This window comes from Oryzias latipes, chromosome 7, assembly GCF_002234675.1.
Source record: "Oryzias latipes chromosome 7, ASM223467v1".
NCBI lineage: Eukaryota > Metazoa > Chordata > Actinopteri > Beloniformes > Adrianichthyidae > Oryzias > Oryzias latipes.
Genome location: NC_019865.2, coordinates 1,722,747 through 1,747,075, shown reverse-complemented (window position 1 = coordinate 1,747,075; position 24,329 = coordinate 1,722,747). Strand labels below are relative to the sequence as shown.

General features: G+C 41.3%; 2 protein-coding genes across 6 annotated transcripts in view; both read right to left on the bottom strand.

The window, feature by feature from the left end:
• LOC101157941 (potassium voltage-gated channel subfamily KQT member 2) overlaps window positions 1–17,616 on the bottom strand; it is a 29,907-nt gene extending 12,291 nt beyond the window's left edge. The window contains exons 1-11 of one of the 4 annotated variants that reach the window (XM_020704405.2): window positions 17,158–17,616; window positions 8,075–8,165; window positions 7,817–7,943; window positions 6,382–6,557; window positions 5,650–5,775; window positions 5,372–5,482; window positions 4,190–4,285; window positions 4,022–4,116; window positions 2,657–2,716; window positions 1,320–1,349; window positions 762–815 (exon numbers count right to left, since the gene is read on the bottom strand). In XM_020704405.2, coding sequence (XP_020560064.1) covers window positions 762–815; window positions 1,320–1,349; window positions 2,657–2,716; window positions 4,022–4,116; window positions 4,190–4,285; window positions 5,372–5,482; window positions 5,650–5,775; window positions 6,382–6,557; window positions 7,817–7,943; window positions 8,075–8,165; window positions 17,158–17,456 — 1,265 coding nt within the window. In that variant the 5' untranslated portion in view covers window positions 17,457–17,616. The remainder of the gene's footprint in view (window positions 1–761; window positions 816–1,319; window positions 1,350–2,656; window positions 2,717–4,021; window positions 4,117–4,189; window positions 4,286–5,371; window positions 5,483–5,649; window positions 5,776–6,381; window positions 6,558–7,816; window positions 7,944–8,074; window positions 8,166–17,157) is intronic. The other 3 variants (XM_011476695.3, XM_011476696.3, XM_020704407.2) reach the window with 3 other exon arrangements.
• Window positions 17,617–20,515: 2,899 nt separating this feature from the next.
• The window catches only part of prex1 (phosphatidylinositol-3,4,5-trisphosphate dependent Rac exchange factor 1), a 68,388-nt gene continuing 64,574 nt past the window's right edge, over window positions 20,516–24,329 (bottom strand). Inside the window, exons 37-41 of one of the 2 annotated variants that reach the window (XM_023956333.1) lie at window positions 24,152–24,196; window positions 23,604–23,779; window positions 23,404–23,506; window positions 22,412–22,479; window positions 20,516–22,301 (exon numbers count right to left, since the gene is read on the bottom strand). In XM_023956333.1, coding sequence (XP_023812101.1) covers window positions 22,259–22,301; window positions 22,412–22,479; window positions 23,404–23,506; window positions 23,604–23,779; window positions 24,152–24,196 — 435 coding nt within the window. In that variant the 3' untranslated portion in view covers window positions 20,516–22,258. The remainder of the gene's footprint in view (window positions 22,302–22,411; window positions 22,480–23,403; window positions 23,507–23,603; window positions 23,780–24,151; window positions 24,197–24,329) is intronic. The other variant, XM_023956334.1, reaches the window with a different exon arrangement.

Sequence of the window (24,329 nt, the reverse complement as noted above, 5' to 3'; positions counted from 1 at the left end):
AACAAGAAATGTAACCAATACAATGCAAATGGCTTATTATATACATATACATACACATATGTATATGTATATATATATATTTACCAGACTAAGTGTATTTACCCTAGCTTTTGCATAAATTTGGGGATTGTGTAGAATTCTGCGTGGATGTGATAATTCATCTTACCTCACAGGAAAGGAAAAAGAGCAACTTCCTACAGCAGAAGGAGCCATGTCCACAAACGAGCATAGTGGGGGTCAGGCAAGCGGCAGAAGACAACAAGCACACATGCATGGGAAGCAAAGTGGCGCTGTGTCTCAAAAGGAAGAGCTGTGGTCTCATTCTATGCAGACATGAAAACAAACCGTGCAAAAAGAAGAAAAGGGTTCATTCTCACACTCAATACTGCGCTGGATAATCAGGAATTGTTGGGCTCTCAGCAGTATGTGCACATTGCCTGCTAAACACAATTTGTAAGGGCTGATTTGGCAAAAAAAAGGCAGCAAGCAAATCAAGAGCATAAAGACATTATTAACGAGAAACCATAAATCAACTGTGACAGAATCTTAAAGATTAAATCTGCATCGTTTATGAGGCTGGGTCGCATTTTCCTTCAATAAATTTGAATAAATTAACTCAAAGATGTTGTTGGTTGGGTTTTTATCCTGTGAATTCTTTAAGTTTAATTGTATTTGAGGAAAAAGAAAACAAAGAAAAATTAAAACTCTCACACAAACGCAAACTTGCAGTGCAGATGTTAGTTTCTGTGCAGCAAATATACCTAATGTTTCTCGGGCAGCACCCACAAAGTCTGTCTTTGTGTGCATTTTCATAACTGGCGTGGTGGGAAGGAAAGGAGACACAAAAAGGTGAAATAGCAGTGGATACAGTCACAGAACAGGAGCATGTGCCCAACTCTTCGCAAGTAACACTTTATTGTAACCACACTTTACCATTTAGTTTCTTTTTTATCAGTCTTTTTGTCAGTATGCTTCAAGTCAGTTACTTAAAGTGTTACTACAGTTTTGTCATCTACACATATAAGAAAAAAGAACTGGGGTGGTCAAAAATCCAAATGAATTTTCTTGGGTGATGCTGAAAGCCAGAGCGTCAAAGATCAGCGGATTGGCGAACCGTCATCCAACCAGGGCTGGTCTTTGAGTGGACGCAGAGTGACCATTCTGAAATCGCACAGCCACGTTCATGTCCGCTCACACACACACACACACACACATGCACACACTCTCCAAGAAGAGTGGCTATAAGCAGCAGCTAAGAGCAGAATTGAAGAGAGGCCAAAGGAAGATGAGAAGGGCTTAAAAGCGATCAGCTCACAGACCTGGGCGAGGTTTCTGTTTGAGACTCCTTCCTGTGGAGGGAAACAAAGCACATCAACTGTTGTACAATGGAAATGAGCTCCCTAGAAAACTCGGATTTCATATCATGGCATGTTGGACGGTTTGCCTTCATCTAGCATTCAGTAAAAGAGGTGGAAAGGAAAGTTAAATACCCAAAACAGAGAAAAGACAAGCTCAAATTCCCAATTTAACCTCCTAAATATCAGTAAAGCAAATTTGTCTTCTGCAGAGGTCATTTCTAAACCTGATAATCTCCCTAAACTGCATAGGGCTGAATGACATCTACAGACGACTTTTAGGGCTTTTCAGTGATGTCAAAGAAATGAGGCTCTGGGAATTATAAGTTGAAAATCATTTTGACTGGATAACATTTTTTTTCTCCGACAGTCAGGAGGAGGTTTAGGGATCTTAGCTTGTTAAACATTTTCAGAGATTTTTAAAACACTACTTTGTCATTTTGGAAAGAAAGAAGAGCAAATATTAAAATATAAATCGTGGGCAGACATGACCTTCTGCTCCGTGACTCGCTTTGATTGCTCCAACAGGAGAAGTGGTTTAATGCACACCTTCCCATGAGTCTCTTTAGGCATGATCTTACTTCACATCTTCCCTTCCCACCAAATGTGTAACGGTTTGTTTATGTCAGACCAAAGCATGACCTTTCACGGCCCATATACGCATCACAATAAACCTTCTGTGTGTGTGTGAGTGCGTGCACGTGCACGTGTGCGTGCAACTATTACCTTACAGCCACTTGTGGAACAATCATTCACCTCATTTATGCAGCTTTGTTAGAATGTTTGGCCACTCTAAAGGCTGGGTATTCTTTTTTTGGCTGTCTGTGTGCATTCGTGTGTGTGTGCGCGTGTGCGTGCGTGTGTGTGTGTTTGTCCATGTATATGTGTGAATTTGTGAAGTTGACGTTTCAACCCAGGCGAATGTCGTTTGTTCTGTTGGGGTGTCCAAACGTTTAGCAGAGAGGCCCAGATATTGTGTGGTGGAAATGTGTGACTGTCAACCATTCAACCACGCCATTTTTGGCGCGTCATTTCAAAAGCACTTTCTTGTAAATAATGTTTGCAGTTTGTTGTGAGTTGTCACAGATCGGTGAAACTCAAGTCTAAACGGTCTGGATGGATCTTTTCAACAGAACAAATTATGATGTTAAACGAAATGTGTTAAAAAATGCCTGTAAAACTTGGTTCAGTCATAAAAACTGACCCAGACTGACTCCTGATTACAGTGATGCTAACCTCTACCATGCTATCTTGACTTCATCCTCATACATTTTCAATCCTTCATGATTGGACATTTGTACCTGAACGACTTGCCCTTCAGATTCCTCAGCAGATCCATCTGATTCAGGGGTGGAATAATTCTGGGAAGAGACAAAGAGCATCTCCATCATTCAGTCAGGATGGTTTCAGCGGCTAAAAACATGAAAGACCTGAAAAGGTTTGAAGTTCATTTCCTCTTATAACCTGGCAGGATCTGCTCTGATTATTCCAAAAAAAGAAAAAAACTTATGGAAGAAAATCATAAATTATGAAGGTAAATATGCTCCAAAAAGAACGCACTTGTAGATTTGATCTGAGAACTTGTAATATAGAATGTGAGAACTGGCAGATCAAAAATCTGCATCTGTGTATAAAAATCTTCTGCTGTGAACTGACACATTTCCATTTGCATGTGTTCAGATAGAGTTACAACTTCAAATCTGTGATTATAACTGCTCAAATGTGCGTCTGCGTGTGCTTGAATCTGCTGGTACAAATCACAAGTGCGCTACAACAGCGGTCTGAATTCTGACACATTTAAAGCACGACGAGATAATTTCTCATTAAAATGCGAAACAAAAACAACTGTTTTCCAAGGAAATGCATTAGTAGTTCACTCTCTGTGTTAATTCAAAATTATTGAGATAACTGCTGTCACATTTGAACGTTTATAAGAAGAGTTATTGAAGCAGGAAGTCTGAATCTGTGAAGACCTTTCTGACTTTACCAAGTCCTCTAAGTGCTGCACTCTGATTGGTTGACTCCGCCTCCTCTAACCCTCCCTCCCCCCCTTAGTTCCATTTTCGGACGCAGATCAGTTTTGACACAAGTTTCTCGCAAGGAGTTTGTCAGAACTGAGAGCGCAGTGGTAGTGCACTTGTGATTTGCACCAGCAGATTCGAGCACAGGCAGATGCACATTTGAGCAGTTATAATCACAGATTTGAAGTTGTAACTCTAAATGAACACATGCAAATGGGAATTTGTCAGTTCACAGCAGAAGATTTTTTACACACAGATGCAGATTTTTTATGTGCAAGTTCTCACATTCTATATTAAGAGTTCTCAAATCAAATCTACGAGTGCGTTCTTTTTGGAAAATATTTACCTTCATAGAAAATGCAACAGGTCAAGATCCAAATCACAGATTGTTTGCTGAGATTGACAAAACAAACCTCATGAAATGGCCTTAAAAACACACATATAAATGTTTACAGTATAAATACATATTTGAAAAAGTCTGTAAGTGGTCTATTATTCTGAAATTAGTATTAATAATCAGAAAATAGGTGTGAGGTTTCTCACAGCAGACAGTCAGACTTCTAGCATTGCTTACAGGGGAAAAAAATGGACATGGATGTGTTTTGGGCCCAGAGAATCCTGAAATAAAGACCGGTCACCACTCACCTGTACATAGGTAAAGCCACAGTCTGTTCGTAAAACTCCCAGGTGCACAGCAGGTCTGTGCGTGTGAGGTTGGTCGCATAAAACCTCCAAGCAGCCTTAGAAAGTAAAAATATATGTATGTATTTCTTTGCACAAAAGTGGCATGGGGCATTTTTTATCCATAAATACCTGAATGAAGCCTGCTGCAGGGTTCCGCCTCTTTTCAAAATGTTTCTGTCTGTGCTGCTCTTGAACCTTTAGTGCAAAACCAGAACCTAAGATCCCCTGAAATTCAAAAGAAGACAATTAGAGAGAGAAAAAAACATCTGAAGACAATGAAGATGATTGCATCTGGTTTTCTTTATTCAAATTCAAAAACACCTAAAGTCTTTTTCATACATAAAAACAGCTGCAGAGGCTCATCTGAACCTCAACATGCAACAGAAATGAAGAACTTACCAAAAATCTCAAGCTTTAATGTAAGCATACTAAATAATAAGTTACAAAAAACCCAAAGATGAATTAAGTTTATTTTATTTTCTTTCAATTCCTAAGTTGCTCTTTTTGTGAAATATATTCACATCTACACTACAGTGAACCTTTAGATGTTTTGATTTGATATTCTTTGGTTTGATGACCTTCTTTTACATTTTTTGAAATGCCTCTGGATTAGTTTTGTTTAAAAAATCGTGTTTTTTGTTTGTTTCTGCCTTCTGGTTTCACCACAGATGCAGGTCGGTCTCCACCCGTCCTCTGACTCTTCAGTCACCACAACCTGCCTCGCCTCCGTAACATTCTGCATCCTGGACAAACCTTCCTGCTTGGTTTTCCTCTTCCTTTCCTGAGTGGTGGTTCCATCTTTACCTCCTCTTTACCCCTCCTCACATGTGAGCATTACTGTCTCCGTCCTAATCAGGTCCACCTTTGTCAAAGTCCCAACATCTTCAGTTTTGCTCAAAATGTGCAAGCAGACGCTCATACAAACATGCCTTTTACAGGACCTTTTACCTACATTTTTATCCATTAAGTCCATCAGAAATATTTTATCTTACTGACATTCTAATTGGCTGAAAAAATTAGAAAGTTTGATTTAACACCCAACCTAAACCAAAGCTAAAGCATAACGTGACAAATAAAGATTTTCCCGGAAGTTGTCTTGAAATGTAAACATAAGAAACAACAAGGAACCAAATCCATGAAGCAACTTATGAAACTGAGACTTTGATTAAAGTGATAAAAGAGATGCAGGAGCATTGATCAGAGGAGCTGTAGATGAACAAATGACCACCCAGCATATAAATGCATATGAACATGCTGCTGCAGCATTCTAGCATCTCCAGGTGATGGAGTGCACATAGTGCACATACTTACAGCAGGAAGTGCAAAGAACGCTACGCCTATCATGCTGAATGCGGCCCCCAACAGTCGCCCATTCCAGGTTTTGGGAACTTTATCGCCGTAACCGATGGTGGTGAGCGTGATCTGGTTGAAACAATAAGAAAAAAAAGCTGAGAAGAAAAGGCAGGTCTGCATTTTAATTTTAGAAATAACAAAGAAATATAGAACTAGCCCTAAAGAACAATTATCCTTCTCACTGAATGCATAGAAATAATGGAGTTGAGTACAGCCATGTTGGCTCTAAGGCTTACCAGCCCCCACCACAGAGCATCAGCATAAGTCTCAAACTCTTCATTTGATTCCTTTTCCACAGAATAGACCAGGAATGAAGCCAGAATGAGGCACAGGAATCCAATGTACCAGGCTGTGATGAGCTCCTGCAGGGAGCACAAACACAGGCGGCATCAGGGAGCCTGAAATAATAAAGTGTTATCAAGGATCTGTGTGGAAGGTGACAGCGTAACCTCTGCTGACCGCTAAAACCAGGCAACCTCTAATAATGTTGGACGTGATTACGAGAGTCTCCTGCCCTGAGTGTGGAATGGAGGCTTTCATGAATGTTTTGATTTCCCTCAACTCCACACACTTCCTGTCAGATCAACACATTTTCCACGGCTTATCGCACAAGCAAATAATCACATTTCAGGGCTCATTGCATTAAAAGAGCTTCCTCACAATGACAGCATGGTAACAGAACAGACGAGAGGACTTTCCAAACTTCCCTTAAGCCTCAGTCACAACTGATACGTCTGCAGACGCCCTGTAATGAATGCATGCGACCACTCGTATCATCCTAACCGGGGTCACAGGGGATGCTGAAGCCTAAAGGGTTATTCAGAGTCACCAACCTAATTGTGACACATGTTACTGAGCTGTAGGAGGAGGCTGGAGCGATACCCACACACCCATGGGAGAACCTCAGGAAGGACTGGAGTTCTAATCACAAACCAGGATGACTGCAGACAGGAAAATGCCACAATCACCTTGCTGTGGGCATAAACTACAGATCCCAGTAACTTCCAGGTGCCTCCTCGGCGGTCCATGCGCAGCATCCGCAGGATCTGCAGGAACCTCAGGCTTCTGATGGCCGAGGTGGCAAAAACGTTCCCCTGAGATCCGGCGGCCAGCACCGACACAGAAGCAATCAACACCATGATGTCTGGAAAGACGGGAGAAGCAAAATCACCCATCGGGACAACGAGAGGGACACTTACAAAAAAACTCCTCAAACAATTCCAGTGACTGTATCCGAGAACTGGACTGAGTGAGTGTGATGTCACCCATAGAAAATGGTTTACTACCAACTCCAACCAATTCAGTCGCCATTTTTTCCACAACACAGATGCCACAATGTAATCCTTTCCTATAGTAAGCAGGGATTGGTCAGAGTCAGTCTGTGTCAACGTTTCTATGGCAACCACTGTCACCAATCAGGAATGAGCTTGTTGTCAATCAATCGTTTTCACCGTTGGACACAGAGGGCAGCTGGCTCTACATCCTGTTACTGAGGCATCTGATTGGTCAGTTCTTAACGTGAATTACAAAAAAAAATATGAAGAAAAATGAGTTTAATCAAAATATGTTTAAAATATGCTTCATGGAGCCAGTGGGTACTTCCTGTTTAGAACGCCAGGGGGGAGGGGTCACTCAGTCCAGTTCTCATATACCATCCCTGTCCAAAGATCGGCCCATGGGCCAAATGTGGCCCACTCCAAATTTTTACCGTCCCATAGGATCCCGTCATAAAATCCATAATATGTGGCCCTCAGCACTTTGTGAAAAGCCTGTGTACGATGTATCGATTCGCTGTGATTGGCTAAATTCCATCATAAGCGATTGTAAAGTTGTGACAACAGTGTCACTGGGCCATTCGGTGACATGTTCTAGTTCATTTGAAAAATGTCGACTGTAAATGAAAAGAACAGATTTGTTTCTCTAAACAAAACCACAATGGTTTTGTATTTCTGAATAAGATAAATTGGTGTTATTTTCCTGCACTGATTATTTACGTTTAGAATTTAACGGTAAGCATTTAATGATGAATAATATTTAACATTGAATGTGAACCCAGATTTGATGTTGAAGGCTTTTTTCCCCCAGACTTTTTCTTCATTTTATTTTTGTTTTTTCAGAAACAAAAATCACTGTAATTTAGTTAAAAATGCATGTATTTTTGTTTTATGTGAAAAAATAAAAAGTATCCTATTGCACAAAAATGTCATGAAATAGTTAATTTAATGGTATTGTGGGGGTCTAAGAATGCAGGCCAAATGGTTGGCCCTCCCACATTTTTTCCTCACCAAATCCAAACTTTGCAAGACGTTTGGACACCCAATGATTGATACACAAACATTTCTGATATTCATTTTCCTTTTGACAGAGACTGTCTGTCTGACTTGAATATCTGGGTTGTCTGACCTATGACACAGAAGGGTTTCCGGGCAAATTTCAGCCTCCCTCTCCATCCTCTGTAACGGCAGCAGCAGCCTGCAGCCCAGATCCTGACGATGTACTCCACCCCAAACACCACAATCGTCACGATTTCCTGTGGAGCGAAGCAAAACCAGCAAGTTCAACGCGGGACTTTCAAAGGTTCCCACAGGTGGCCGACAATGAAACCAAACTAACGAATCCGGTGGAATTAAAAATGTCGATCCGATTCAGTCAGTGACCTACCAGGATGTACAGAGCGTTCTCTGAACTGTCCTTAAACTCTCGGATGGTGGCAAAAACGGAGAGAATGAGACAGGAGAAGACCAAGAGGAAGCTGGAAGACAAAAGAAACAGTTTTGCCTCAACGTTAAACGGATGGTGAGTTCCAGCCCAGGTTTGAAATGGGATCATGTGACGTGTGAAGAATGTCTGAGATGTCGACGGGAAAACCGGCACTTGCATTCCTGAACATGCAGGTTAATTCAAAGCAGTGAAAGAACCTGCAGTGAGGATGTGTTGGACATGTTTGCACACAACTGTGCAGGAAATCCAAGAAGCTGTGATTGCACAGCGGGGACCAACATCACTGACAAAACCACCAATCTGTTTCTGTGCCGATCCTCATTCCACATGCTGGTTTTTAGACCACTAAAATGATTCTAGGACAGTCATTATCGAGGGTTCTTTGTAAATGTATTTGAGTAAACATCGGCAGCGGTTGGATCTGATAGTTCAGCCGCGGTCTCGTCACATTCTGTTGGAATCAGCAGACGGATGTGACGCTGAAAGGATCTGGATGTCCTCAGAGCATCATCGCTCCAGCCTCTTGATGAAGAACAGCATGCGCTGTGGGGACTAAGAGCCCGACTCATGACTGACTTTAGACCAAGTCTCTAAAAAAAAAAATCTAAAGTGGAGAAAGTGCAGAGAACCTGATCAAACTCAATTCTGCAGGAGTTCAGAAACGCAGGAAAAAGCCTTTTTCAGTAGAACTGAAGAACAAATCACATTAGAACTCACAGATTTCATTTCCAGAAACTCTTTGACCATATAGAGATATGAGAGCACTTTCTATATAAAGTTATTAGCCATAAAGATTTTTTTCGCATTATTGCATGAAGGGATAAAGCTGGCTAAGCTAATGCTTTTTTATTTTTTTATTTTTATTTTTTACAGAAATCCCACTTTCAGTAGCACTCAATTTTTCCTCTTTGGCTCCATTTTCATGACAACTAAACATCAAACATGATTCTTCTTTCCTAACCAAATAGATTATATTCTACGCATCTTTGAGTTTTCCATAATTAACCTGCATTAACCCTTGTGCTATCTTATATGACCCCCCCTTCTATTGACGTGTTCTCCCTACCATGACAAAGGTGGATAAAGGTGGAAAGATTTCATGTAATCCATGGACACCAGTGAAGATCACAAATCATTGAAGAAAAAAGGTTCAGAGCACTGTCTAGTGGGTCTAGATGACCCCCCTCCCAATGTTAAAGTGCCTAGGATAGCACAAGGGTTAAAAATGAACAAAAAAATATTAAAATCCTCACTCATCCACTGAACCGATGTGGTTCCCGTTGGATAACCGCTTCATCAGTCTGGCAAAGCAGCTGCTCAAATACAAGGAGTTTCTTTTATTTAATTTAAATCCCTTATTGATGTCAAAAGATAAAGATAAAAAAGCAGACTTTCATATTTTACTTGTCACATATATACACATATGCAGTGAAATGTATTCCACGACTGTCCGACTGTAGGAGGAACGATCAAGATAAAAGTATGGAGACTGAGTAGAAAAGGAATGCTTACAGTTTAAAGCTTTTTCAAAGCATTTTTGAAGCTTTTCTGAGCTTTTTGGTGTTTCAGTGTGCCTGAGGTCACTCACCTCACAGATCTGTACTGTTTGTTTTTAGCATCTCATTCATGATTCATGACTACAGCCATCCAACCGTCACAGAAACAGCTCTCCAAGCACCAAGAAAGCATTTATTCAAAGCTCTGCTCTCAGTCAAAATGTGTGTAAACCTGTGGTTTTCTCTGACATGTGTGTATTTTAAACAGACGACACCGTGTCATTGCTGGAGGTCGTATTTGTTGGCATTTCTGTAGGACTCGGCGGCTCCGTTGATGAAGAAAATGGCATTCTCTTCTGCACATTTCTCTACTGTTCCACATGTTCCTGTGGGAACGAGCAGCTCCTGCTGCACTGAAACCTGATGAGAGAGCACTACTCTGAAGCTCGATCACCGCAGTCTCTTTGCTGGACTAATTTACTCGACCGAGCAGACCAGGAAGAGCCCAAAAGAGCTGCAGTTTTGGTTTTCAAGGTCATATACGGCTTATCCTTTATCTTTTTTTATCTATTTTTCTGAAATGTGACAAATAACTTGACTTTAAGTTATCAAAATAGCTAAAGTGAAACCACAGAGCTGATAAACTCTCCATCATCTTCCACCTCCCTCTTTTCTTTGTGATCCAGCTCTGAAGGTTTCAGCACGAGACAAACGTCTGACGTCCATTTTCAAGCTCTAAAAAATCAAAAAAAATAATTTGAATGTTGCCTTTCGCTGCATTGTCTTGTTTTCCTGCTCTTATTGTGACTACTAGTAGAAGACAAAAACAGGCCAAGTTCAAAATACTAATAAAGAAAAAACTAATGACAAAACAAGACACCATGAATATCGATTAAAAAAAAAAATGTTATAGTATAGATTACACAAACATTATATTTACTTTACTTCTGCCCAAAAGTACCTAAACTCTTTAAAAATACTAACAGACAACTGACAATAATTTTCAAAAACTTCGAAAAGGACTAAAATCTTTATTTCAAATGACACATTTTCCTAAAACTGAATAAAAACATTATCTTTGCATCATCTGTGTTATGACAGACCTTTGTTCTGTACAGGAGAACAACACAATCTCCCTGATGGGCTTCATCGTTCCGACATGCATGATGCTACCAGGAGGTCGGTGTTTTTAATTTGAAATAATCCTAATTGTGTTCCTAAAATAGAAGTTTGGGTCGCAGGGGCAGCGAAAGCGGCTGACTGGCTGAGAGTTGAATCTTTGCTGAGACTCAGACCCTTGCTGAGCTCATCAGCTCTCAGTAATGAGGCCATTAGCTGAGGAGGGAAGGGGACCAAATTTGCCTCTGGAAACAAAAATAAAAAACAAAAAAAAGACTCACCAACCGGTAACTGCAGCAGCTTCAGGGTGATGAAGCCACAACATGCAAAAACTGTTTCGTTTGGGTCACCAACATTCAAGGACTCCCAGTTTCTTCCCATGAATCCCAGTTATTTACAGGAGACGATGAATTTAATGGATGCTAAAGTAAAATCAATCTGCAGCAGGTTTGACTTCGGCAATGACCGTTTTGTGAATTTAGTGAGTTATGGATCAAAATAAAGGCGGGGTGCAGACGTGTGTGAGATGAATGCCTCAGAAACTGTCTGATGATTCCTGTAAAGGGTTTCTATGGAACATAAACCTTATTTTATCTGTCCATTCCCAAGAACCTCACTGAAAAGCATCTTAAATTAGAAGCAAAATCCCCACATTTCTTGTAATTTTGATGACATAATAGAAGGGAAAGGAAACCTGATCATTCGTCTGTTTTGGTTTTTTATTTAAAGCTGATGTTTTAAAGTTCGCCCTTAATGAACAAAATGATGAAAATTGGTGGCTTCATCATATACGGGGTTTTATCTTCCATCAAAGATGATGATGAGCTGGCTGGGATTGGAGAACATCTTTGTAAAGTGAGAAACATTTCTACTGTGGTACCATCACCTCTGTGGCAAAACATTTTCATCTTTCCTTCTTACTGGAAAATTTCCGTTCAAGCTTAAAAATTGGAAATTTCTGGGTTTAGCAAAAAACCCAAGAGGTCGAAGCAAAGCATGATAAAACATGTGAGTTATTGTACAAATGTCTGCTATTATTCAACCTATAGGCACAGAAATGTCGACTTTATAGGGTTTAAAAAAGGGTCTATTTCAATAGAAATACAAATTATTTTACTTGATTTTATTAAAAAAAAACACCAGCAGTGATGGAGACGAGCTTCTTTTAACAAACTCTTATCCATGGTGCATAAACTCTGCATATCTGCCACAACAACCACAAGAGACCATTTCTGCCTCACACCATTATCCATCATCTCAGTGTCAGAGAAAAGCTGCATCCTGCTAAGAATGATGTACATATTTTAGTCATTTTTATTGTAGATTTTGTAAATTTACTGTACAAATTAGAAATTGGAGCCTGTATACTGCATGCTGCTGCTGCAACAGTTATGATATAAAGTATCTTTATTTCATCTTCTCTCTTTTTTTTTTTTAACAAATGAAAAATTTTCTTCTCCTTTGTTGTTTTCCCTTCAGGGGTTGCCACAGCCAATCAGCTTCCTCCGTCTAACCCTGTCTTTTGCCTCCTTTAACAGCTGCGACCTTCACATCTTCCTTTACTGCATCCTCTCTGGTCTTCCTCTGGACCTCTGGCAGCTCTAGACTCAGCATCCTTCTCCCAACAGATTCACCGTCTCTCCTCTGAACACTTCCCAACCATCTTAGTCTCTGACTTCATCTTCCTCTGACGTCCTCCTTCCTGATCTTATCCATCCTGGTCACTCCCAAACAGAACCCCAGCGTCTTCATCTCCAGCTCTGCTTCCGGTCTTTTCCTCAGTGCCACATGTGAGTGTTTTTATTTTTGAAACAAGACAAAAGCTTTCACCACATCGTCTAACAGATATCATCAAAAGAAAACCATTGACTTTAGAGAGACAGTTTCAAATTGCAGATTTTTGAGACTGATTATGGGATTATTTCTCTCTGTAGTTTTTCAATTACATCAATAGTTTGAAGGAAAGTTTCCAGTTTATTGGAAGGATCTTTTGATTTTCACTTAATAAATTCATCAGGGTTGACTGAAGTAGTGATGAAGCAGCAGAGACGTTTGACCAGAATGCCTGTTGAAGTCCACTATTGACTGAAAATAGGGCCATGTGTAGTAAGAAAGCCCACAGAGCTGAACAACAGGCGATGACACGCACACGTCCACTTGTTGCCAGAGAGACAACATCAACGGGCAGATCAATCAAATCAAATGGGGCAGTTGTCGGAAGCAGAAAAGCTTGCGTTTCCTCCCGAGCTGCAGAGAGAGAAACATTGATTTGCCCGGATCAGCACAACACTGCCCACCCAGACAAACTCATCATGCTAAATTTAAACTGCGACAAACTCGAGGAGTGGAAAAAAAAAAGATTTTTCATCAAACAAAGTGAGGAGGCAAAGACCTGCAGCCAGCACTGCAACTGCGTCTGCCACCGCCGCTGATGCTGTCCCGGAGGAAAGGATTAAAACATGGCCAAACGTGCACTGGAATGTATTATTACCACCTGCTTAGTCAAAACTATCACGTGTCTATAGTTTTTACACAGATAAACTGAGCAATGTACCAGATCCTTCTATCAAGCCGTGAAAAAATCTGATCATTTGGTGCAAAAGAAAAACTAACAAAGTAAACTGCAGAATGTTTGGACAAAAAGTCAGAAAAAAGAAAGTAAGTGCTTGGAGCAGGAAGCTGGCATTGAGTTTAGAGCAGCTCTGTCAGGTCTGACTTGGATCCAGCTCACAGTTCATCTCCCTCCAGTGTTGGGTTGCTTGTTCTTGCTCTGGTGTTAGCGAGTGTCTGACACAGAGTCACCAAACGTTTTTTTCAGATTCTCAGAACTGTGTGCAGAACTATGACTTCATTCTGAAAGAGGAAAGGTTCAATTATTAGAAGAGTTTTCTTTAAATCAAGAAGGATTTTTTCTTAACGATCAAAAACTGCTGAACCTCTACCACAAGAATCTGATTCACTTGAACTTTACAGCAGTCGGTTAAAGTCCCACGCTCTCCGATCATCTTTTGATCCGTTTCCAAAGCGTTCCCAGTGGTCTTTGATTTAGGATGATGCAGTCGTTAGCCAAAATCCCAAAACTGTGTCTTTTCTAGGACTTAGTTTCTGCAGAGCGGCAGGAGTTCATTAGAAATTCACCTCTGAGTTGTGGGCAGGGCTGTTGTCACAGAGCAACCCTACCCCTCTTCCTGTCACCCATCTGATTCACTTTTAAGCTAAATTTTCTATGTACATGTCATCGATCATCCTATGGTGACTTAAAATTTTTGTGTCCCAAGTCAAATAATTGTGAACAAACAAAACATGAATAAAACGATTGTTTGGTGAACTGTGACGAGAACTTCATAAAAAATAAAACTTTGAGAAAAAATCTGTAGGAAAGGTTTTGGTTTCAGCTTGTTGGTTGTAGAGGAACAGTCCGATAGGATCAATAGAAATACTCGTGCACATGCCTCTAAATATCCACTCCAAGGAAAATGCTGTTTTTGCTGTTTCCAACATGTTTGTGAAGTTTTTTTCTCATGATGGAGGACATATGGAATGAAAATTAAGCTCAAAATTGCATTTCTGAGTATTTGTTTTTTTCCAAATCATTGTGAATCAGGAGCAGATGAAAAAATGGCAGTTAAAAATTTTCAAATTTGTGACGCAGAAAATATCCTGGGGTCCAACACTCCCCCGCCCACAACTCATAGAGGTGAATTTCTAACGAACTCCTGCCGCTCTGCAGAAAATATGTCCTAGAAAACAACACAGGTTTTTGAATTCTGGCAAAAAATGCCATCATCATAAATAAACGACAAATGGGAACGCCTGAAAGTAGATCAGGCGAGGATCAGAGTAGGACTTTAACGTATGTTTGGTCAAATCAAAGAAATACATTTTTTTCCCAGGGTTTTTTAATGCATTCTGCTGTCTTCACCGTCACAATGATTTAAAAAATAATTTCAAAATAAGAAAATGTTTTCCCTGAAAGTAAACTCAGATCAGTATGCTTTGGAACTGTGTTTTTGCTCATCTGCACAGTCAGTTTCTGCTGAAAATTCATGAAAATCTCTAATGTCACAACCTTCTGCAAATTACAGACGCATCACTTAGAATATGGCTGAAAAAAATCCTCCACAGCAACGTACTGGAGGTTCATGAGACAGTTTATGAAGGGTTTCTCATTCAAACAAGCTTCAGAGTGGTACTCCTTCACTACAGACCATGACCTGAAAAGAAGCACTCGATCACAACCCAGCAGTCTGGCAGCTAGCATCTGTCTGCTACTGTGCCTGCCTCATTTCTTCTCTAGTTCATCTTCATCTGGCCGGCAATGCGTCTCCCAGAATCTCCTCAAAGAAAACCCCATTTTCACTGATTGATTGTACTTGATGATAAATCTTTTTTTTTTCCCCTCCTTGAGTTTGTTGCAGTTTAAATTTAGCATGATGAGTTGTTCTGGGTGGGCAGTGTTGGGCTGATCCAGTATTATACAACCTATGTCCTCTGCAATTTTTCTTCTTCATATTTGAAATGAGGGTAAAACCGGAAACGTTTCACTTTGTGAAGCAACAAAGACTCGTCTTTCAATCATCAGTAAGACTCTTGATCTGACAGGAAGGACATCAGAGCCCAGACTTTGGGATGATAAAAGCAGGAAGCAGTAAAAATACATTTTCTTATTTCTCATTTACATGTCAACATCAAAAAACTTCCTTAAAAAACATATTTTTTGTAAAATATGATGTTTAAAGTCCATCGTCAGCCTGAATTTTTCAAGTTTAAAAGGTTACATCTATGAGCCGTCCTTGGCTGTGAATCAGCGAATCTTTTCCACTTAGACCAGCGACAGAACCGACGGTGGGGGGGGGTCAATCCAAAGCAAAAGGAGTGAGATAGAGAGGCTGAACATGAGTGAATGCAGCATACATTCACTTCTCACAGGAGGAGTCTTCATGGATAAACACACAAAAAGCCACCAAACATCTAAGAGGTGTAAGACCCCAGGACGTTTGTTTTTCATCAGATGGTGGATTTAAAAGGAAAAGCGGGATGGATTAGATCCGGTGTGACTGGAATCCACCCATGAGAGTTTAAGAACTCATCTGTCTAAAAGCAAAACGTAGCAAGATGAAATGAAGTGTGACGAGTGAATAATGCATAGTATTCACAAATGGATTAAAGAAGAGTCACAGCTGCCTCATTACTGCAGGTTAGTTCACAGAACAACGGCTTGCTGTGACAAAGGGGACCTTTAAAATCACATTATTCCTTTATTTCCTCTAAGTTTTCTTCAAAAAGTAGCACACAGGCTTAAAAAGAATCAAAACAGAACTTTATAAAAATAAAAAAAACAAGGGAATGTTTTCTCAACATCCTGACAGAGCCAGCAGCAAAAGCGAATGCTCAGTTTCAGTGAGCTGCAACGCTATTCCGTTAATATTTAAAACTTTAGAGTACACATAAGAACGTGCACGTGGCTTCACATTAACGCACACACAACTCACTTCTAGGCATCAGGCTGTCTCAAGGGAGTCGACTTGCTGCGCTCAGTGAATTTCTTATTGCTGTGGCCATTTCACCTCACTCCCCACCAAATGTGCAGTATCATTGGACTGGAGTCAGGCGAGAAAGTCGGGCTTTTTTTCGTCCTTCCTTCCAGAGATTAGATTTGATAGCTGAGCACACACTAAATATTTCATCTTCAAGTAGCTGCACAGCTCTGCGACGAGCTAAGAGAGAAGGGAATGCGAACAGTTGGTGTGCAAAACTCCAAAAACGTTGAGTTTGCATGAATGCAAAGCCGTGTCAAATTGTTTGCTTTGTGCCTAAATGATGGTGGTTAAAAATGGTTGTCATGAACTTTTAAGAACGGTTTTCTTTTAAATCTGCTTTGTTCCAAGAGTTTATAGGTAACATTGCTGCAGCAAATCCACTCTCTGCAATCTTGTCACTCCATTAAAAAAGACCACATCTCTGTGCATCACTGGAGATGCTCCCTGGGGACTCCTATGACCTGCCATGATGAGAAACAAAAGGCTTCATCTGAGAAAGCAAAGAGTGTGTGGATGTCTGACAGACTGCTGTGTAATGAGCATCGGGAGCAGACTGCACCCATGGAGCAATCAGCAGGAGTGGTGAGGCTGTCCGGAGCTGTCCAGCACGCAGGGTGCTGAAACCTGCCGCAACATGCAGGAAGTCCACTCAATGAAACCTTCATCTCTGCACATTTCAGAAGAAGGTGGCATTCTGACAGGGGGTGGGGGGCATTTCTATGGGGGTAACACCGCTGCTACCCCTCCTGTCACCAGCAACCGACGCTCCAATGCGCCACAACCCAAACTCCACAGCCCCCCATGCACCTAAGTTACCCCCGGGGGGCCCTCGACGGCAGTTTCAACATGTCTGGTTGGATGCACTCACACATAAGCGTGGTAGATGAACGCCCATCCGCGCGGTCTCTCCAGCGCGTTGTACAGGAAATTCTGCAGCTTCCGGTAGCTGGCGTTTTTCTTCGACGGTCGGGGTCTCCCGGTGGAGACGCTGGACCTCGGTCTGCCGAGGATGCTGCCCCGCTTGGAGCTCTCCGAGCCCGCAATGAGCAGCGCCCCATCCCGGCTGGATTCCGGAGCCCCCGGGTCCAAGCCGACGAACCCCACTTTGTGCTTCTTCTCCTCGGCTTGAGCTGGGTACACCCCCCCGTTCAGAGGCTTCTGCACCATCCTAAAGTCGGCGGGACTCTGAGCGGGAGTTGTCCGTGCGCGTGCTGCGGGGATGCATCACCGGTGCTGGGGGGGAGGGGGGGTGCGGCAGGCACCGGTCCCTCTTAGGAAGCCGAACGCAATAACGCTGGATCCAGGCGGCTGACCCCCCTCCCGGCTCGAAGACTGCACAGGAGGGTGTGTGTGTGTGGGGGGGGGGGCATCAGCTCTGCCTTTCCACGTGGTTTTGTCATGGATCCCAGCAGAATGAGACCAGAGCAGCAGCATCTGCTGGTCCAAATCCAGACTCCTTCAAGTGTATGCTTCCTTCATGGGAGTTTGAACTCCTCTGTCATTTTTATACAAAGATTAACAGTTGAAGGTATGGCAATTTTACGGATACAGAGAGACTGAAACAAAAGCTTTGAGGTTTGGATAATCAAAACACACAAAACCCCTAAAGCACCCGAATGCAGTACAGCAAAAGAAAAGAAAAATCTAATGAAAATGATCTCGTAAAAGATGGAGGCTCATCAGGACTACATTTTAACTATGAGAGACAAAATCCCGGTATTTAGATTTATGACTAAATAATTAGTAGATTTTCCTTCTAAATAAGTATTCAGCGCCTACAAACTATCATGATTGCTGGCTCTCACAAACCTCTATCTTCTTCTTTAAGAGGCTTTTCTATCCTCGACTTACCTGTTTGAACGAGTTATCAGCATCAAAGACACTTGTCCACAATCTCAGACAGTCAGAATCCAAACCAGGCCAAGACCAAAGAGCTGTCTAAGGACACCAGAAACAAAATTGTCAATCTGCACCAGACTGGAAAGACTGAATCTGCAATAAAGGAAAAATAAGAAATCAACTGTTGGTGCAATTGTTAGAAAATTGGTTAAATACAAGATCGCTGAAATGTCTCTCCATCTGCGGCTTCATGCCAAATCTCATCCTGCGGGGTACTGGCTACTAGATGATCTGCTGAGAGCTGGCACCACAGGACAAAGGCCTCCATCAGTAACACAATTCACCACCAGGGACTCAAACAGAGCTCCAAAGGTCCCCTTGCTTAAGCCAGAACATGCCCAGGGCCGTCTAAAAAGACCATCTGGATGATCCAGAGGAAGATTGGGTAAGGTCATGTGGTCAGATAAAACCAAAATAGTCGTTTTTGGTAAAAACTCTATCTGTCGTGGAGTAGAAAGAATGCTGAGCTGAATCCAAAGAACACCAGACCCTACTGTAAAGCATGGGGGAGGAAACAACATGATTTGGGGCAGTTTTTCTGCGGTGACCAGGAGGATTGATCTGAATTAAGGAAAGGATGTTTCCTTGTGGGGAAACTTTGTGCCAGGGCTTGCCGGCTTCACCTCGGGTTGTTGCTGCGGTTCTTGCCCTTACAGGGAGGGGCATCAGGGATCCAGCAACAGAGCCTCATAATGGGGGAGTGTTCCTTGTTGCTGTCCCGGTTTGGGTGAGCAATGTGGTGATGTTCCTGCAGCTGAGCTGGGCTGAGCCGAGCTGGGCTGAGCTGGCTGGCTTACATTACAAACGATTGAGGTGAACTTTACTAAATACTCATTTTCCACCATGATTTTCAAATGAGTTATTTAAAAGATGATTTACTGGATTTTATTTCTCAGTCTGTCTTTATTGAGGTGTACCTATGATCAATTTTAGGCCTTGTTCACATTTAAAAGACGAATTCTGAAAAATATTGTGTTTTTGGTGTTTTAAACATCTTCTTGAAGCATTTTTCTGATGATGGAGAATAAATATAAAGAAAATTCAGCTCAAAACTGCATTTTTGAGTATTTCTTTATTCAAATTGCTGTGAATCCGGAGCAGATAAAAAATTGCTGTTTGAAAGAGGTTGTATTTATGACATATAAAAAAAGGTTGGACGGGTCTCGGTCTCCCTGCTGCGCCCCATTCTGATGCAGCCATCTGCAGACAAATAGATCCATAAATGTCTTTGTTTTCCAGGTCTGAGCTGGAATCTGGATCTACGATATAACTACCATTTTTTTTACACCGCTAATGTTAAGCTGGGGCTGCAAGGAGATTGTGCAAAGACATGGGTGATGGGACGGGGCGGTGGGCAGATGCCGCTCCAGAGGTGGCGCCCACAACTGAGAAGTGAATTTCGAATGAACTCCTGCTGCTCTGCAGAAACTATGTCGAGAAAACCAAAGATTTTTTGTTTTACTCTAAAAACATCATAATCATAATTAAAAGACCATTTGGGACGCTTTGAACACAGATCAGAGGATGATTGGAGTGGAACTGGAAGTGGGAGAACTTAATACTTTTTACCCTCACTGTAGCTTCTGAAAATGTAAAAAAGACAAACCAAGTTTTTGAACATCTTTGTGATGTGTGTCATAAAGCATGAAACTAAAAAGAAGGTATAAAGCGTCTGCAAAAATGTAAACCCCATAGGATCCCTGTGTTTACAAAGTGTCAGGAGACTAATTTCACTCTGGATTCAACTCTGTTCTGATGAAATGTGAAAAACCTGTCATGAAAAAGGAACCTCTTTTTTTAATATTTAGTTATTTCTATGTATTATTTTTTTTATTATTTAATTTCTTTTTTTAAACCTGCTGCTTGTTTATGTTGTAAAGTTAAAAAGAAAGAAAGGGTTTGGAAACATCTTGTTCTTTTTTTCCTGATTGACTATGTCGTCACTACCCAAATAAAAAAACAAAAATAAAAATGACAGATCAGCTGCAGGAATCTTCTGCTCATGCCGGAGAGGTCATCAAATCTGGAGGATTGTTGTGCAGCTATTATTATACACCGTTTTCAATGTAAAACTTTTAAAGTTTTGTGTGCTCAAAAATTATTTTGCACTTCAAACACAAAAATATGTGCAGACAAAAAAATGCTTGTCCTCGTTTTGATCGCACGCAATTTCAAGTTTTATTTTTCTGTTTCCAGTGCAAAACACTTCTTTGAGCACACAAAACCTTTAACGTTTTACGTGATGTGCTTGGAATAGCGGCACAAAAGTCCCTCCATAATCCACCAGCCAGAGAGGAGACTAGACGAAACAGAAACAACAAAAAGAATCAAACTGAGAACTTTTTATTCACTAACTTGTTAGGATTCCATTTACAATAATAGATTTAGAAAGATTCTTGCAAAAGCCTTTGTACAGTTGCTTTTCGAGCCACATAAAACTGAAGGTAAATTATGTACAATAAAGAAACATTAGGAGAATGCAAATGAAAGGTGTGCTCTGTGGCATGGACCCCCAGCAGGATGCTGCCGTCATCAGCTGCTCTGAAATGGCAACACTGGTTTATGAGACGTGATGCTGCAACAGTCCTATATACATGACATCATGTTCAGAGCTGAGATAGGAGAGGAGGAGGAGGATGATTCAAACTGATAGATGAAGAGTTTGCGGTGGTTCCGTTGCAGGGCGTGTACAGACTTTTCCACCACGTTCATTTGAACCTTTTCAATAAATTAAAAGTGATTTTCTGCAGAACGTCCCGGGAATGGATGCTACTGTAAGAGTCAAAAAGAGGGCGTCAGTGAGGCAGCTTCTGCTCAAATGCACACTCGCAAATACAAAATGCTTCATAGAACTATATTATTTTCATAAAAATAATCCAATATAATATATAGCAATACTCTTCTAGCGTACTGCGCCCTCGACTGCGCTCCGACGCAGTATGTACACGAAAATAAAACAGCTGTGTTTCAGTCACCATCCCTTTGTTTCCGTCCTCCTACTCCCCGCTAACACTGACCGTAACAAACAACGCAGCAACTGCTTCAGCGCAAACGGTAAAAGCCCATTTAAAAGTCAGAGGAATTTTCCGTTAACAAAACCACTCAGCTAGGAAATTTCTATTAAAAATATGAATAATTTAACAAGTGATTAAATATCAAAACCCGTCGTTTAGTTTGTTTTAGAAACTTTTCAGTCCTGATTCTGTTTTTTTAGCTTTTCCATTTCTTTCAGTCCCTGATGATAAATTCTGACATAATCAAAGTCCTTACATTTAAATAAAATTAAATACACAAACAGACAGGTTAATCAAAATAAAAATAATAATAACTGTCCTGCTGTTGGTCTTTTAAATACTGTTCATAATGCAGCTGGAATGACTTTAGATTCTTTAATACCTGACAGAGTCTAAGCAAGCAGTAACAAAGTTCCTTCTGGACTCAATAAATATCTATCCTTCATTTGATGCAGTAATACAGTACTCACACTAAACCTACAGTAATTGCACAGTAACCACATGCAACGAGCCCAGGGTAAATCTGTTCCTTCAGGCCTACTTCCACCTCTCCGTCTGTTCTTAAGACTTTCAAAATCTACTCATCCAGCGAACCAATGCCAGCCTATTCAAGTGTGCTACTTCAGTCGAGGTCCGAACAGTGAGCCCTGGGGAACGCCAGCGCTCAGACAGAAAGCCACAGCTCTCCTCCAGAGCTTGCAGTCCAAGGCAAAGGAGAAAACATCTGAATTTAAGACGACGGTCAGCTACAGGTAGTTTGGTTAATACAGTTAAAATTCCCACTCTACTGAGAGCCTTTTGGGTGACCGGGACTCTGCTCATTTGGGAAAAACTTTTCATCGGCTGTCAAGTCATTGATGTGAGGAGAACCGATCAGCAGTCGCTGGGAGATCTCCGGTCCCGCAGATGCTTTCGTCCGTTCATCCCCAGTCCTGATAACCTGCTTCAGTGCAGAGGAGACCCTCGTAGTCTCCATGCAGACGTTTGCATGTGTGGTTGTGTTGCTTTGTGTTATTGGCAGCGTCTCTTTGAGGGGAAGAAATGAGACCTGGACTCTTACAGGTCTCCGTCTGAAGGCGGCAGACACAGCCTGAAAAGCCTGTTGAAACAGAGACGGGTCATATCAGGAGGAATCTGCTTTGTTCTGGAGCTATAAATAGACCGCTGTACCACAGAGCCGAGCAAGGGGGACTGGAAATGACGGCATACCTTGGAGCTGATGGAGGCATCTGGTCCATTACCTTCAGATTTTTAGCAGACAGCTCCACTCTTGCTCCCTGGCAGATCACAAGATTGGAACCATCAGAAACCAAACAGTTTTTGGATGCGGCTTGTGAAAATCGTTCTCTTATTTTTTTTTTAAATTAGAGAAAAGAAGCAAACAAAAAACGCACAAAACTCTGTCTATGGAAGAAACAGTGATCAGATTCACATGGAAATCTCATTCCTGGTGAAAGGCAGAGTCTGAAACTGTTTTTTTATGTATTATTGACATTAGGTCTGCACATCATATCGCAAATTTATTGTTATCACGGGATCAAGCTGTGCAATACGAATATCGCAAAAGACGGCGAATATTGCAATTAATGATTGCCTTAAATGTGCTAAAACAATCTTACGGCAGCTTGAAGTATTTAACAGATCAAATAAATCAATTGAACAATCAAAAATAAAAAATAATATCACTGCCTAATTTGATGTTTTGTGGTATAGTTTTCTAGGATATTGTTAATTTAAAGATGAAAATTGTGTTTTTAGCATCTTCCTGTTGCATTTTTTTGATGATGGACGACATATATAAAGCAAATTCAGCTTAAAATTGCATTTCTGAATATTTCTTAATTCAAATCCTTGTGAATCAGGAACAGATGAAAAAATGCTGTTGAAAAAAAAAACGTATTTTTGACGTAAAAAAGAAAAACGCTGGGTGGGGCTACAAGCTCCGCCCCTTTTTGATATAGTCACTGGCAGCCAAACAGATCCATGAACGTCTTTGTTTTCCTGGTCTGAGCTGGAATCTCGCAGGGCAGTATTCCATATCGCGTTTAAAACTCATCTGAGATTGTTTTCTAAAAAGTGAACTTCAGGGAATTTTATTTTGGCATCTTCAAGCATTACCCTTACCATGCTGAATTCCCCCATTTCAAAGTTTGGAGACACAGATCGACAACAGGTGTAAGCCTCCAGCTGTGAGAGTTTACCTGTTTCCTCATGATGTCCATGGTCTGCATGATGCAGCGCGGAATGAGGCCGTGGTTCCTGGCCAGGATCATGGCCTGCTCCAGAGTGACGCTCAGGGTGCATCTGCAAGCGGCACATTTTTTTAAGTCTCCTGGAATGAACACGCACTAAAGCATCTGCAGGAGCAGATTCCACCCGACGGAAGCCGAGCCGCACTGACCTCTGCATGCCTGTGCCACACATGGTGATGTGACAGGCCCCCAGCCGGTTGCACAGCTCCGAGGACACGCACAGCACGCTGACGCCCGACGGGTGACCCTGGGACGTGGAGCGCACGTTGACGTACGACTGCATCAGTCGACAGAGGTCGTCCAACGTGTTGAGGGGACGCAGCAGCTGTGACAGAAGACAGAGAAGGTCACATCAGTAAGTCATTAGAGTATTTTATAACTAAGTATAAAAGATTTTCATCTGAAAAAGCTACTTTAGCTACTGCTTAGTGCTGAAGTACAACTATTTTCACATGTAGTGACCGACATATTAGATGAAAACAAAAAACAAAGGTACAACCATCAATGAAACACAAAGAGGATCCTTTTTTTGACAAACAATGACAACCTGAGGACTAATGTCTCTATTTCAAAGTTACGTCTTTTCAGTTTAGACAACAGGAAAGTCAGTCTCTGACTCTAAAAACGCTGAGGTGTTAAAGTTAGTACGAGTTAAGGATGGGGGGTCGGTTGGGGGTTCTAAACCAGTTGACCTTACTTTGGAAATGCTTGGTTGAAGGTCTCTAACTTCAAGGCCCAGTATCTGTGCTTGCATTTATATTCAGTCACAACATTATCTTAAGAGATTGACTTTTGTCACAAAATCAAGATGAAATTTCAAGGTAAAGAAGAAAATCCATGTAGATTTAAGGGAAGTGTTTAGGATGCATCCGTGA